Source organism: Neovison vison, chromosome 8 (genome assembly GCF_020171115.1).
Source record: "Neovison vison isolate M4711 chromosome 8, ASM_NN_V1, whole genome shotgun sequence".
Lineage (NCBI taxonomy): Eukaryota > Metazoa > Chordata > Mammalia > Carnivora > Mustelidae > Neogale > Neogale vison.
In genome coordinates, this window is record NC_058098.1 from 125,859,785 (window position 1) to 125,876,221 (window position 16,437).

Sequence of the window (16,437 nt, forward strand, 5' to 3'; positions counted from 1 at the left end):
TGAGCCACCAGCCGCCCTCAAAAACTGTTTTGGGAAGAAAGTTTTGCTTCCATTTAGGTGCCTTAGTGTGATACTCCTTTTTTGAAAAAATACTGAGTATATTTTGAATAAAAAGCTCAAGAAATAATGAATACTAATAATGTATTTATATTTTGGTAGAAGAATAACAATTTAAAAGTTTTTTTGAGTTAAAGTGGGCGCCTGGGTGGCTCAGTGTGTTAAGCTGCTGCCTTCGGCTCTGGTCATGATCTCAGGGTTCTGGGATCGAGTTCTGCATGGGGCTCTCTGCTCAGCATGGAGCCTGCTTCCTCCTCTCTCTCTGCCTGCCTCTCTGCCTGCTTGTGATCTCTCTCTGTCAAATAAATAAATAAAATTAAAAAAAAATTTTTTTTTCATCTAAGAATGCAAGTGCTACACTGTTAGAATGTTTTTGTGGTTTTTTTTTTAAGATTTTATTTATTTATTTGACAGAGATCACAAGTAGGCTGAGGCAGACAGAGAGAGGGAGAAGCAGGCTCCCTGTTGAGCAGAGAGCCCGATGCGGGGGCTTGATGTGGGGTTTGATCCCAGGACCCTGAGATCATGACCTGAGCTGAAGGCAGAAGCTTTAACCCACTGAGCCACCCAGGCGCCCCTGTTTTTGTATTTTAGATGACTTGAAAAGAAGATACCATTTGACCTATTAGATTTAACAGAATTGAATTTTGAGGGAAGCTTGTAGTTAAAAAATTTTAGATTTTGAGGTAGTATAAATACAAAAATCAGGATTTATATGGAAGCTTGTGTTTGTTTTTATGTCATGAGACTGAGAATCCCGATTCCTTTATTTTGGTTATCTAAGGTCTTATGAGGATCTAAAGTAAAATTATTAAGGTTCTTTTACAAAAGTACTTTGTTACAGATGTAATTCATTTGGGGGAAAAGTGAATATAGGTAAGGATTAGTATTCACTGAAAAATAATGAATCCTAAATGACTTTGTAAAGACTACTAAATTTTTATTTTTTAATTTTTAAATTTTTTCCAGAGAGAGAGAGAGAGAGAGATACTGATTGATTGAGTATGAGCAGGTGGGGAGGGACAGAGGGGGAAGGAGAGAGAGAATCTTTTAAAAATTAAATTAAATTTTATTTCATTTTTAAAATTTAAATTCAATTAATTAACATCATGTAGGAGAGAGATAATCTTAAGCAGGCCAGTGCAGAGCCCAAACAGGGCTCAGTCTCACAACCCTGAGTTCATGACCTGAGCCAAAATCAAAGAGTTGGACATTTAACTGACTGAGCCATCCGGGTGCCCCAAGACTGCTGAATTTTTGAAAAAAATTACTGTTGCTTGGTGAAATCACTTTTCTTTTGAGAGCTCGGTAATCGGGTGAAGATAGAAGTAAAAGAGGAACTAGAATTTTGAAGTTTTCATAAATGATTTGAAATAGATCATGAGTTTTCTTTTTGGGGAGAAATCTGGGCTTATATTTAAAGGCTCAAGTTTATCAACATAATTATAATTTTTTATAAAATAAGGATATTTTTGGTTAAAAATTTTACTATATATTCTTTATCTTATATGTAGAAATTCACAAATATCCATCCATGCTAGCCTAGATAGATGTCGTAGCTTATAAATATTTTGAGTAAATTTTCGTCAGCTGATATTTACTTAGCTACTATACATTTATTGAACTGGGATGCTGTGTATGTGTGGGCACATGCACATGTGTCTGTCTTTCTGTGTTGTTGGAGGAGGCACCCTAGAGAATGTGACATGCATTTAATGTCTCTAGAATAATAGAAACACATCCTCTAAGATATAAACAAAATTGAATCTTTGGTAAGACTAACTGTACACTTAAATACAGTATGTGTGAAAATTTTGTTTTTTGGCCAGATGAGAGAGTAATAAGGTTAGGCAGAAACGTAACCACTTGTTAAACCGCTGAGGCACATTAGAATTGTAGGTAGTATTGGTTAAGGTCTTTCCAGACTGAGGCTTTTCCTGAAATGAAGTTTAAAACCCCTAAGTCACTAAATGCCTTGGATTTATGTGGGAAAGGGAGAATAAGTAATGATTGCTAGTAGCCTCATACTGCATTTCATTGGTAATACGCTCCAGATAACTCAAGGTGTAGAAAATTCTTTTTTTTTTCTTAAAGATTTTATTTATTTATTTGAGAGAGAGAGAGAGTATGAGTGAGGGATGGAGGGAGAAGCAGATCCCTCGCTGAGCAGGGAACCCAGTGCGGGGCTTGATCCTGGGACTCCAGACGTGTCCAGGATCCTGCGACTCCAGGGTCATGATTCAAGCCGAAGGTAGATGCTTAACTCGGTAACCCAGATGCCCCAAGGTGTAGAAAATTCCAACATGATAATCATCTAATGTAAAGTAATGCTGCCACCACTTAAGAAATTTAGGAAAAAAATAGAAAATAAATACAAAGTTTAGGAAACATAGATACAGGGAAATATCCCCCACCTACTTCCCTTTTTAAAAATAAACAAAGGAGACTTCATAATCATAAAAGATTTATTGGAGCTTTCTTTTAAATAGTGAAGTCACCTAGTTACATTTTAAGTGATTAACTTTTGGGAACATTGATTTAAGAAACTTCTTTAGACATATATATTATTGTATAGGCAGACCAGTTCTTAAAATCCCAGTATTTTTTTTTCTCTTTCCATACTCAGGTGTTCAATATTATGTCTCCTTTTTGTTCTTCTTTGTCTTTATAATGAGAAATGTTAATGGAAAAAGGATGACAATAATCTATGATTCTAAGATAATTGGTTTAATTAAAGAATAAGTTTTTATTTTTTCTTTTAAAACCGGTATTTCTTAAGCAACAAAATAAAAGCCAAGTAAGCATTGTCTTCTTCAGAGGAACAAAAAGCTTATTGTGCTGTTTTTCTAGGGATGTTGCTATTGTTCAGAAAAGTTTTAGATTTCTTTTGTAGAGTGATTTCAGGGTTGGCATCTTAGGTTTTTGAATAATTTATGTACAATTTCAGCGGTTTGGTTTTGCATACACTAAAATTCACTTGGAACCAAGACATGTAAATAAACTGATCAAACTGAGTATTATGTTGGGTCCAAAGCCAAAGTATATTTATGAAGTAGTAAAATTGACTTTTCTGTGTGGTTTTAAGTGACTTCTAGAAAATTTGTTATGTATAATCTTCCAAGGAAAGATATGTTAATACACCAATTTCAGTTACTTTATCTTTCCTTTGTATATAAAGGTACTAAAAATGAAATACTTTCCAAGGGGTAGCATATTAGAATGAGATAGTTTTGTTGTTTTCTGGGGGAAAAGGGGACTGGAGTTTTTTGTTTTTGCATTTTTGACAGTATAAGTACATATAACAGTTTGAGTTTTTGTGTATATCCTTTAGTCATCCTAGCTCTGACCTTTTTTAGGCAAGGGCTTTTATAATTAGGATTTAATACTTAACATTTAAAATTTAGCATGAGGAGTGCTGGAGTAACCCAAAACGTTAGAATATTTTAGTTAAGAAAATTTGTATAAATAGGAGTGGATGATATAGGCTTCCAGTTATGGAATAAGTAAGTCATGGGGATGTAAGGTATAGCATGGGGAATATAGTTCGTCAATGGTATTGTAATAGCATTCTGTGATGACAGATGGGAGCTACAGGTGTGGTGCGCACAGCATAATGTATAGGCTTGTTGAATCATGGAGTTATGCACCTGAAACTAATGTAACATTGTGTATTAAGTATAATTCTGTTAAAAGAAAATTTTGTGCAAACGATATAGATAATAGGAGATAATCAAATATTTACTATTTTCTAAATGAGTCCTTTCCCTTTTTTTAATTTTTGAAAATGATAATCATTGGGTATTTAAAAAATACCTAAGTAAGTTTACATTGACAGTTCTTTTATTATGTAGCAATTTAGGTTTTTTTGACTTTCTGATAATACAAAAGCATACTGTGAATTTTTTCAAATCTTTATGTTTTGATGGTCATTTAAGTATCTCTACTGAATAACATTTACTTTCCTTCACCCAAAAGGGAGAATTGTACAATGACTATTTTGAGAAATGAGCTATTCTCATTTGTCAGGTTAGAATGTGTAATAAAATATTCTGGAGAAATTATTAAATGGTATTACTGTTCAAGGACTTTATTTTTCCTACAGTTTATTGTTTGAATAAATTTGTCATTGTTTGATTTTTATTTTCTTAACCAAAACCAATAATAAATGTCTGTGACCTTTGCTGCTTATTATATCAGTTAACTTTATGGTACATGTTGAACTTCAGCCTCTCTGGAATTTATAGAGTTGAAGACAGAGTAAATTCAGTTTATAATCTGTTATTAAAGCTTTTCTTGAAGTAATGAAATGAGTCATTGCAAGTATATGTTATTAATTGGTATATTACCAATCTTAGAGTAAAATAATGTCATCTTTACTCTGAAAAAAGTAATATTACTGACATTTTAAAGATTAAAATGATTCCACAAGTATTGCGTTTCTTGCTTCTTTAAATGAATGTTGATGTGTTTGCATATTAAATATAATTGTGTTCTAGGTTAACTTCTCAGCCTGGTGCTACATTACCAAACGGACATAGTAGCTTATGTGAGTATTCTGTTATGAAACTGGTTAGTATTGAAATTCTTACTCATGTTGTTAGTAAGTGTTAAAGTGGGGTAAAATTTACTAGTATGTTCAGCATATAATTGGAAATGACTGGATTTCCATGTCATACTGAATACTTATATAATTGTTAAATGTTGAGAAATCAGTACAAATGAAATTATTTAAATTACTATGACAGATTATAAATAGTTATCAAAATTTTAAGTTATTGGATATTAAAGCCATTTAAGAGGTTATGTTAAAAATTTTTATACTCTTTTAAAAGTAATTTTTGATGTATCTTTTTTTCTTTTCATACTCTGTACTTTGAAATGTAAATCTCTCTCTTCTTGTAGCCCTTCGAAGCCATCCCCTTCGAGGGGAAAAGAAGGGAGATGCGGACCTTTCTTGTATAAATGGTGACATGGAAGTCAGAAAAAGTTGTCGTTCCAGGAAAAACAGATTTGAAAGCGTGAACCAGAGTTTGTTATTTGATCAACTAGTAAATAGGTATGAATGCTTATAAGCAGTTTAATTTAATTAATTTAATTGATTTATCAGATTTAAAAATTTCAAAGTCAGATTTCAAAAAAAATCAGTCATTTTTAAGCTAGTTATTTATTTTTTTTTAAAAAGATTTCATTTATTTATTTGACACAGAGAGAGAGGTCACAAGTAGACAGAGCAGCAGGCAGAGATTGGGGGGGGTAGCAGGCTCCCCGCTGAGCAGAGAGCCTGATGTGGGGCTCGATCCCAGGACCCTGAGATCATGACCCAAGCTGAAGGCAGAGGCTTAACCCACTGAGCCACTCAGGTGCCCCCTCGTTATGTTTTAAAAAAGAACTTAAGCACTGACTTAGTAATAAATGCAATTATTTTAAACTTAATTTGAATTAATAGTGGTTAGCAGTGATTATCAGTTTCTAGTCCATTTACTGGATTTAGTAGTTTATGTGATAGTTTAATTTTTCTCATCCTTTTTAAGTTTATGCATAAATAATATAAAAAATAATTTTATTCTCTTTACTCTTATAGTCCTTTAATATTTGCTAATTAACAAGTTGTTTCTGACTATTTTCAAGCAACATTAATTTCCATTGTTGATGTGTAGTAAGTAACTTTTCTTTAGTCAAGATTTTGAATTAATGGTCTTTTGAGACTGGGTATATGGGAAACGGTGAATGAGCCTAGCAGATTGCTCAGTATCTCCATACAGTGACATTTTACTCTTCTCAGATGATAAATTATCCTTCTTAATCCTTGCAGTGATAAAGAGAGAGGGGAGGTCAGTGTAATCCCTGTTTTATAAGAGAGGAAATTATATTCTATACTGGTAATGTCAAATTCAGATATTAGTTATTATTTGTTAAGTACTTTGATCATTATCTGGACAACACAGTAAGTGGTATATAAATGTGTTTAAAAGATAAAATGTGTGGGGCACCTGGGTGGCTCAGTGGGTTAAGCCTCTGCCTTCGGCTCGGGTCATGATCTCAGGGTCCTGGGATCGAGCCCTACATCAGGCTCTCTGCTCAGCAGGAGCCTGCTTCCCCCTCTCTCTCTGTCTGCCTCTCTGCTTACTCGTGATCTCTCTCTCAAATAAATAAATACAATCTTAAAAAAAAAAAAAAAGATGTGGTTTGGCCTGCCTGTGCTCGCGTGCTCGCTCGCTCTCTTTCTCTGGCAAATAAATAAATAAAATCTAAAAAAAAAAAAAAAAGATTAAAAGATAAAATGTGGTAATGTGAGCCTGTATTTTGTGGAGGTCAGTGTTTTCTAATTTTTAAAATTACCTGTTCAGTTAACCTTAATGTAGGTTTTAAACTTTTTTTAACTAGGCTCCATGCCCAGCGTGGAGCCCAACACAGGTCTTGAACGCACGACTTCGAGATCAAGACCTGAGCTGAAATCAAGTCAGATGCTTTACTAACTGAGCCAGGCAGGTGCCCCGGCTTTAACCATTTTTTTTTTTGCCTTCCTCCCCACTAGCTTTAAACCTTTTTTTTTTTTTTTTTAAAGATTTTATTTATTTATTTGACAGAGATCACAAGTAGGCAGAGAGGCAGGCAGAGAGAGGGGGAAGCAGGCTCTCTGCTCAGAGAGCCTGATGTGGGCATAATCTGTGTCCTGGGATTATACCCTAAGCCGAAGGCAGAGGCTTTAACCCACTGAGCCACCCAGGCACCCCTAGTTTTAAACTTTTTATACATTCTTTATCCTATAAATTTTCTTAACACCATCTTCAAATAAAAATATTGAAATTTTTTTTTTTTTGTCTTAGATCTGGTAGTCATTTATAGTGGCATTGTGGAGTTAAATATTTGGAGTATTACAGATTTTATTTTTAAAGCAGTCTTGACACTCAACATAGGGCTTAAACTTACAGCTCTAAGATCAAGAATCGCATGCTCTACTGACTGAGCCAGCCAGGTGCCCCAAATATTTGGAGTATTATAAACAAATGTTCTGTTTCACAAGTTTTATTATAGCAATTATATTAGGGTAAAAGATGTTCTGGATTTTGGGGGGGCATTATCTTCTTTTATTTATTTTTTCTCATCATAGCACATATGGGGCATTATCTTCTGATGGATGCTGATTCAGGAAGTTATTTAATTGGTTCCATGTACAGTTACATATCAGGTAATTATGCTTTGATGAAGAGCTCTTTCACATGTCTGACACATTTTGTGGTTTTATTCTGTGATTGTAGTACTGCTGAAGCTGTACTACAGGAAATGGACAACATTAACATCAGACGGAATCGTCGGTCAGGAGAAGTAGAACGACTTAGAATGTGGACTGATACAGAATTTGTGAGTATATTAACTTTAACAACCTTGGCAAATATTTTGTTTTTTTGGTTGTGGAATTCAAAGGGAAGATGAGCAGCATTTGGATTTTCTTGAATTAACAGATTTGTTCCTTTCTTTTTTCCACTTTAGTTAGGGATTTTATGTTTTCTTCTGCCCTTCTCTGCTTTCCACAACCTTCCCCAAAAGACCCTCCATGCTTTTGTCAGAAGAATCATCTTAACAGATTCGCCTGGGTGGCTCAGTGGGTTAAGCCTCTGCCTTCGGCTCAGGGTCCTAGGATCGAGCCCTCTTGGGCTCCCTGCTTAGCAGGGAACCTGCTTCCCCCCTCTGTCTCTCTGCTTGCCTCTCTGCCCACTTCTGATCTCTCTCTGTCAAATAAATGGATGAAATCTTTTTTTTTTTTTTGTTCAAAGATTTTATTTATTTATTTGACAGACAGAGATCACAAGTAGGCAGAGAGGCAGGCAGAGAGAGAGGAGGAAGCAGGGTCCCCGCTGAGCAGAGAGCCCAATGCGGGGCTCGATCCTAGGACCCTGAGATCATGACCTGAGCTGAAGGCAGAGGCTTTAATCCACTGAGCCACCCAGGCACCCCTGAATGGATGAAATCTTAAAAAAAAAAAGAAAAAAAAAGAAAAGTACCACTCTGATTGTTAACTCTGCTGATTTGAACCTTTAATGTTCTTTTTATTGTGTACTGAATTAATTAAAAATACCTTGACTTTCATAATCTGGTTTCAACTTTATCTTCTCACACACCATTGCCCAGATATAAATAAATCATTCTTGTTCCTTTATCCTTAACCACTGGTAATAGTTCTGGTTAGGGACTGCTGCAGTCCTACCTTTGTTTCAAGGTTCATCTCAAATGCTGCCTCCCTTCCCTTCCCTTAGCAACAAGAGGATCATCTCTCTGAATTCTATGGTACATTGTACCTTTCTTTATAGCATTTAGTTTGTTTTACTTTGTTTTATAGTTACCTGTGACTTGTCTTATTCCATCCTACTAGGCTGTAATTTGCTTCAGGGAGAAAGTATGTTCATGGCATTGGAGTTTTACATTTTCAAATATTTTATACGTTTGTTTTATTTTTCCTTTTGTCCCTTGCATTTATTGAATGCAGGAACCTCCATTTTTTCATGAGTCTGTGCCTTTAAATAGGTGCTTAGTAAATTTCAAGAGTGGTCTTATACCATTGGGTTAATGGTATTCATGGATAGGAATAAAATCCACGTTAATCGACAGCTTTCTGTCTTTAAAAGGAAAACATGGATATGTATTCAAGAGTGAAAAGGCGAAGAAAATCACTGAGAAGAAATAGTTATGGGATACAGAATCATCATGAGGTCTCCACTGAGGGTGAAGAAGAAGGTTTGTAAAGTACCTTATGAAGTAAATACTACGAAGTTGAGGTGGGAGGGAGGAAGCATGTGTGAGGTAATAATATGCATAATACTGCTGGATGGGTGATTTTTGGCTTTAGAGGTCTATATTGTATAATTTGGAATAATTTTTATTTGGCACTTTGAGTTTTTACCTTCACCTTGAAAAATGCCTTTATACTATCACCATTACATAATTTATTAGTAGTCCTCCCGTGACCTAATCTGGTGTGACATTTGCCATGGACTGATTTGTTATTAGGTGAGGCCTCTTTTGTGTTTCGATAGATAGCTTCTAACTGGAAGCCTCTATCCATAGTCACTTTCTGTCTATATCCTCTGAATCTCTGTGATTATTTGGGTCCCAAATTTAGTTATGGACTGAGAAGTAAATAGTGACATTCAGAGAAAGAGGGCCTGCTACTGTTAGTGGAATAGGTTGTACTGCTCTTTTCTGAGGCTTGTCTGGGTTCTGAATTGAAGAACCCTGGCTGAATTTTTAGGGTTGGAGCTGGGAACACGATGGAAGTAGCTTTGCCCCCAATCAGTGACTAGTAAGTACACCTATAGAATTCAATTCTGTAGGTGTTAATTTTTATTGAAATGGGTTTTCAGAAGATTCCATGTATTGTAAATACAGGATAGTTGTATTTTACCAGGAAATCTTACCAGTTCCTATTATTTGTATAGCTTAGATGGAGAAGATGGAGTTTTTTTCACAAATTCTCTAATATATTATTAGTGAGTTCTGAAGAGCTGATATTTCTAATGAAGGTACTTTATTGAGCAAATATTATTGTTGTTACAGCTAGAACCTCTATATTGCTTCCTTTGGAGAAAATCAGTATAGGTGAGACAGATTTATAATGTGACTTTCACCTTTTCATTAACTAAACACCTTTGTAGAGTTTTCAAAGTAGATTTGCCATGTATAGAATTTCTTCCTACAATATTGTTGTGCAGGTGTTTCTCAAAATCTAATATTTTTTGAGGATTTAGAGAGACTTAATTGGGTATAAGTAATTTATTTAGAGAATAATATTGTATCTACTGATTTTCTCTAGAATTTAATAATAAAAATTTTTATAAACTTGGCTTTAGAGGTCTATATTGTATAATATGTCATTATTAAAATATGACAGATGTCATTATTAAAATATGAAGTCCTTTGCATTTTTAGTCTTCTATTTTACTCAGTATTACTGGTGGTTTTAAAATTTTTCCTGTTCCTTATTATGGTTGTGTTGTGTTGACAATTCCTGTGGCTAAAAAGTTAATCACAAAGTATATTGGATTTGGGGGCCATAAGCCAGTAAATTTTTATGAGATTTTAATTTAATTTAATTTATTATTATTTTTAAAAGATTTTATTTTTAAATAATGTCTACACCGAACATGGGGCTTGAATTCAAAAACCTGAGATCAAGAGTTACATGCTCTACTGACTGAGCCAGCCAGGCACCCCACCTCAGACATTTATTTTAAACTGTAAATTTGGGTTCCCCAGTCTCTCAGTCTGTTAAGCATCTGCCTTAGGCTCAGGTCACTATCCTGGAGTCACGGGATCGAGCCCCGTATTGAGCTCCCTGCTGAGCAGGGAGTCTGCTTCTCAACCTCTGCCCTTTATCCTGCTCATGTGCTCTTTAACTCTCTCAAATAAATAAAATTAAAAAGTATATAGATACATATATATATGTATGTAATAAATAGTGGTTTGGCTGTAACTATGGTATGACATCTATCTACAGTTTATTTTTTTTTTAAGATTTTATTTTTTTGAGAGAGAGAGAGAGACAAAGAGAATGAGACTGAGAGCATGAGCAGGGAGGAGAGGGAGAAGCAGGCTCCCCGTGGAGCAGGGAGCCCGAAGTAGGGCTCAATCCCAGGATCCTGAGATTATGACCTGAGATGAAGGCAGACGCTTTGCCTACTGAGCCACCCAGGTGTCCCCAGCCAAAGCACTTTTTGAAAATAAACGTTCAGGATTTATGTACATTATAATTTATTTTTTAAGTATATAGTTAGGCAAATCATAAAGTGATTACTTATGTCAAGAAATAAACCATTAACACCCCAGAAATCGGCTTCATGCTCCCTCATAATTCTACCTGCATTTTCCTACCAAAATAGAACTAATTTGTGCTTATCTGTCGTCAGCAGGCCTAAGAAACCATTATACTGCCAAAAAAAATTGCTCTTGCTGTAACATTAGTAATTACCTTGTAAGCATATCTTTTTGAACTACTAAGTGGTATTTGGATACTAACCTTATTCACTGGTGGGTAACTGGCCATTAAATGAAGTTTGATCAAGTCAAATTTTGATTTATCTTCTATTACTGTTTTGTATGACCAAAGATCATAAGTATACCTAGGTTATTTAGCAGAGAGCTATATTATTTGTAGGAAAGGCATTTTTAAAAAATACCTATCTGGTTGTATTAATTATATTGATATATGCTGTATAATAAAATGTTGACACTTTAAAATGTCAACTGTGCTGAGAGTAAAAGACAAAATATAAATAAATACTCATTTCTAGAGTGAACCAGTCCTTGTGGATTAAAACAATGATTCTTTTCTTTCATGTGGGGGAAACTAGAATCTCAAGAGGAGGATGGAGATATAGAAGTTGAAGAGGCAGAAGGAGAAGAAAATGATAGACCATATAATTTGAGACAAAGGAAAACAGTGGATCGATACCAAGCACCTCCAATAGGTAAGAGATGCTGAAGAACTTCTTTTGTAGTTGAGCAGCTTATTCTGCTTCACCTCTTTAAAAAAATAAGTGCTGCTAAATTCAAAGATTTTATTTTTAAGTGATCTCTACATCCCATGTGAGGCTTGAATTCACAACCCCAAGAGTTGCACGCTCTACCCAGCTTAGCCAGCCAGGCACCTCCAGTTTTGCTGAATTTAGAAGAATGGAATCTCTTGTAGTTCCATTTATCTGTTTTGTTTTGTTTTTTTAAAGATTTTATTTTTATTATTTATTTGACTGACAGAGATCACAAGCAGGCAGAGAGGCAGGCAGAGAGAGAGGAGGAAGCAGGCTCCCGATGTGGAGCAGGAAGCCCGATGTGGGGCTCGATCCCAGGACCCTGGGGTCATGACCTAAGCCAAAGGCAGAGGCTTTAACCCACTGAGCCACCCAGGCGCCCCTGTATTTATAGGGATTATGCAGTCATCACCACTAATTCCAGGACATTTTATTATTTCTTCACTTTCATACCCTTAGACCTTGGCAACCACTACTTTCTGTCTATAGATTTGCCTTTATGTGACCTTTTGTGTCTAACTTCTTTCACTTAGCATAATGTTTTTAAGGAAGGACTGAGATATTTATATGAGATAGTTATACTCAGACTTTTTTTTTTGTTTGTTTAAAGATTTTATTTATTTGAGAGAGAGAGAGAGCGAGCGAGCGAGCACGAGCAGGGTGGGGAGTAGAGGGAGAAGCAGACTCCCTGCTCACTAGAGAGCCTGATGTGGGACTCCATCTTGGGACTCCGGGATCGTGCTTAACTGAGTGAGCCACCCAGGCACCCCAATACTTAAACGCTTATGCTCTAAAATGATGATTGAATCTCTGAAAGGGGTGGGTCGGAGTTATCTTACTAGAGGCTTGCCTCTAGTTGATGCAGATTGGTATGCAGACATTACACCAGGTAGGAGTCACTGTCACAGATAGCCTGTTGATAATGGGGGAGATATGCAAAGATAGAAAAAAGATTGTGAACCATTTTTATAGATAAATCTTTATTGGGGTGTAATTGAAATGCAGCGTACTGCAGGTACACGTATTTAATATGTACAGTTTGGCAAATTGGACAAACCTTAGGTACGTACCTATGAAACTGTCATCACCATCAAGATACTGAACATGTTTATCAACCCCCCAAATATCTTGTGGCCTGTTTGTAATCTGTTTCTAACCTTCTGGAACCATCTCCATCCCAGTCCTTGAGAAGGCACTGATCTCATCTGCTTTCTCTAACTGTAGATGAGTTCACATTTTCTTGAATTTTGTGTACAATATATACTCTTTTTTGTCCAACTTCTTTCACTCAGCATAATTTTTAGACTCATCCATGTTGTTGAAAATAATACCAGTGTGTTTCTTTTTATTACCAAATAGCATTCCATTGTATGGCTATATCATAATTTGTTTATTCATTCATTTGTGGATGAACATTTAGACTTTTGACATTTTTAGTGTTTTGCTCTTACAGATTTGTTATGAACATTCATGTGCAAGTCTTTGGACATATTGTTTCATTTTTCATAAACACTGAGGAGTAGAATGGTTGGGTTTGTTATTAGTTTTATGTTTAATGTGCTAAGAAATTGCCAGACTGTTTTCCAGAGTGATTGTACCACTTACATTCTCCCTAAGAGTACATGAGAGTCCAGTTGCACCATTCTGTTGCCACATACTTGGTATGGTCCGTTTTTGAAATTAATTTTAATACATATTTACTGTAGTTTAAATGTCCATTTCCCAAGTGATGTTGAGCATCTTTATGTGCTGCTTTGCCAGCATTATCGCTGGTAAAATGTCTGTTCATATCTCTTGCCTATTTTTTCACTTGAGTTGTTTATTTTTTCAGTACTGAGTTTTAAGAGTCCTATGTATTCTGGCAATCAGTTCTTTATCTGATACATGATTTGCAAATATTTTCTTTGTGTGTAGCTTGTTTCCTTTAATTTTTTGATAGTGTCTTTCAAAGAGCAGAATTTGTAATTTTGATGAACTCCAATATATTACGTTTTTTAATGGATTATGCTTTTGGTGTGGTATCCAAAAAAATCTTTGTTTAACCCCAGATGATGAATATTTAATTTAACATCTTTTGAGAAAGTTTGTTTGCAATTTATGCTATTATTTGCTACAAAGTTTTTATTTTTGCTGTACTCCTTCTAGATAGCATTTGGAACTTGAACACACAAGACTCACTTCTATTCAGAAAGTAAACAGAAGTAATTTCTATTCCTTTAATACATCAGATTATCAATTTATCATTAGTTATTTCTTTGCTGTCTTTTTTTCTTTTTCTTTAAGTACCGGCTCATCAAAAAAAGAGGGAAAACACACTGTTTGATATTCACAGATCTCCAGCAAGAAGAAGCCATATCAGGTATGTTTTGCTGGTTTTCAAAAGAGGAAAAATTTATATCAGTTATTTAGATGTATTCTTTAAATAATACATTACGAAATGTCTTATAATTAGAATATAGGTATTGATGGTGTTGATAATGTTAATGAGGAACTAAATAGTATCTTTCTTTAATTAAGGACTAGTAGTTATTATCTTACATGTGACTGTTCTCTTCCTGGTTTAGTTTGCTTGGAATAGTTACTGTTTTAACAATTATGTTCTCTACAGCTACATAGCTCTTTGGTGATCTCTTAGTAGAGTTGAATCTAAACAACTCACACTGCTTTCACTTGAAACAGTGGTTCAGTTAGTCTTTCCTGTTTTTTCCCTTTTCCCCTTTCTTTTTTTTTTTTTAAAGATTTTATTTATTTGAGGCAGAGAGCGTTGCCAGTGCACACATGAGTAGGGGAGGGTTGTCACAGAGTAAGAGGGAGAAGCAGACTCCCTGCTGAGTAGGGAGCCTGATTCAGGGCTCCATCCCAGGACCCAGAGATCATGACCTGAGCTGAGGGCAGCCGATGAACGACGGAGCCACCTAGGCACCCCTTGTTGGCCATTTTTATATCTTCTTTGTAAAGATTTCTGCTTAAATTTCTGCCCTCTTAAAATGGAGTTGTTTGCCTTCTTACTGAGTTTTAAGTTTTAAAAATATATTCTAAACATAAATCTTTTGTCACATGTACATATTACAAGTGTTTGCTCCATCATTTGACTTGGCTGTTTGTTCTCAAAATGATGTGTTTTGAAGAGCAAATGCTTAAAAATTTTTTTAAATGAATTTTTAGTTTTGGAACAATTTTTGCTTTGCAGAAAATTTGCAAAAATAGTATAGGTTTCCCTTAAACCTCTTACTCTGTTTGTTGTTGTTGTTGAATTATTTATTTATTTATTTATTTGACAGAGGGAGATGCAGTGAGAGAGGGAACACAAGCAGAGGGAGTGCGAGAGGGAGAAGCAGGGAGCACAATGTGGGGCTTGAGCCCAGAACCCTGGTATCATGACCTGAGCTGAAAGCAGACTCTTCACAACTGAGCCACACAGGCGCCCCCCTCTTACCCAATTTTTGTCATTGCTAACATGTTGTGGCATGTTTGTTAAAACTAAAAAGTGAGGGCGCCTGGGTGGCTCAGTGGGTTAAGCCGCTGCCTTCGGCTCAGGTCATGATCTCAGGGTCCTGGGATCGAGTCCCGCATCGGGCTCTCTGCTCAGCAGGGAGCCTGCTTCCTCCTCTCTCTCTCTCTGCCTGCCTCTCTGCCTACTTGTAATCTCTCTCTGTCAAATAAATAAATAAATAAAATCTTAAAAAAAACAAACAAACTAAAAAGTGATATTGGTACATAACTACTTACCAGCCTTCAAGGTTTATTTTATTTTATTTTATTTTTTTTAAAGATTTTATTTATTTATTTGACAGAGATCACAAGTAGATGGGGAGGCATGCAGAGAGAGAGAGAGAGAGAGAGGGAAGCAGGCCCCCTGCTGAGCAGAGAGCCCGATGCGGGACTCGATCCCAGGACCCTGAGATCATGACCTGAGCCAAAGGCAGTGGCCCTACCCACTGAGCCACCCAGGCACCCGGTTTATTTGGATTTTAATAGTTTTTTCATTAATGTTCCTTTCTGCTGCAGAATACAAATGAGGGTACCACCATATTACATGTAGTTGTCATGTCTCCATAGTCTCCTCTGGTCTGTGACAGTTTTTTGTCTTCCTTATTTTTCACGATTTTGATAATCTTGATGAATCCTGTCCCTGTATTTTTTTTTTTTAATTTAAGATTTTATTTATTTATTTGTCAAAGAGAGAAAGAGCACAAGGAGGGGGAATGGCAGGCAGAGAGAGGAAATAGGCTCCCTGCTGAGCAGGAGACTGATGCAGAACTTGATCTCAGGACCCTGGGATCATGACTTGAGCTGAAGACAGATGCTCAGCCGACTGAGCCACCCAGGCATCCCACTGTCCCTGTATCTTATGAAATGTCCCCCAGTCTGTCTAATCATGTTTTTCTCTAGGTGAGACTGGGGTTAGGATTTTTGGAAAGATTACCCAGGAGGAAAAGGATCCTTCTTGTTGCATCCATCAAGGGGAAAATTATACCCATATGACATCAATGATAATGTTAAGTTAACCTTTATAACTTGGTTAGAGTTGTGTTTGCCATATTTTTCCACTGTAAAGGTACTGTTTTTCCATTTCCATATATATTTTTTTAATATAAACAAATTACTAAGTCTTGCACACCTTCAAGGATAGGTAGTGGTTTGGAAATTAAGCTCTATCTCTTAGAGGGAGAGTGTCTGCCTGTAGTACTTAAAATTCTTTTGTAAGACATTGGCATCCTTCCCTTAAAAATATTTATTCAGTCATTTATATTAGTATGGATGCGTGCTTATTTGTTTATACTTTGGGTTGTAATAAAATATTATGTTATTTTGTTGTTCAAATTGTACCTGTTTTAGCCATTGTGTCCCTTTTACA

At 35.7% G+C, this 16,437-nt stretch overlaps 1 protein-coding gene across 2 annotated transcripts in view; it reads left to right on the forward strand.

Annotated features, from left to right (window-relative positions):
- Positions 1-16,437, forward strand: part of ATAD2B (ATPase family AAA domain containing 2B) — a 147,729-nt gene that overhangs the window by 24,939 nt on the left and 106,353 nt on the right. For both annotated transcript variants that reach the window (XM_044262002.1, XM_044262001.1), the window contains exons 3-8: positions 4,554-4,603; positions 4,960-5,113; positions 7,317-7,419; positions 8,682-8,790; positions 11,403-11,519; positions 13,863-13,938. In XM_044262002.1, the coding sequence (XP_044117937.1) occupies positions 4,554-4,603; positions 4,960-5,113; positions 7,317-7,419; positions 8,682-8,790; positions 11,403-11,519; positions 13,863-13,938 (609 nt within the window). The remainder of the gene's footprint in view (positions 1-4,553; positions 4,604-4,959; positions 5,114-7,316; positions 7,420-8,681; positions 8,791-11,402; positions 11,520-13,862; positions 13,939-16,437) is intronic.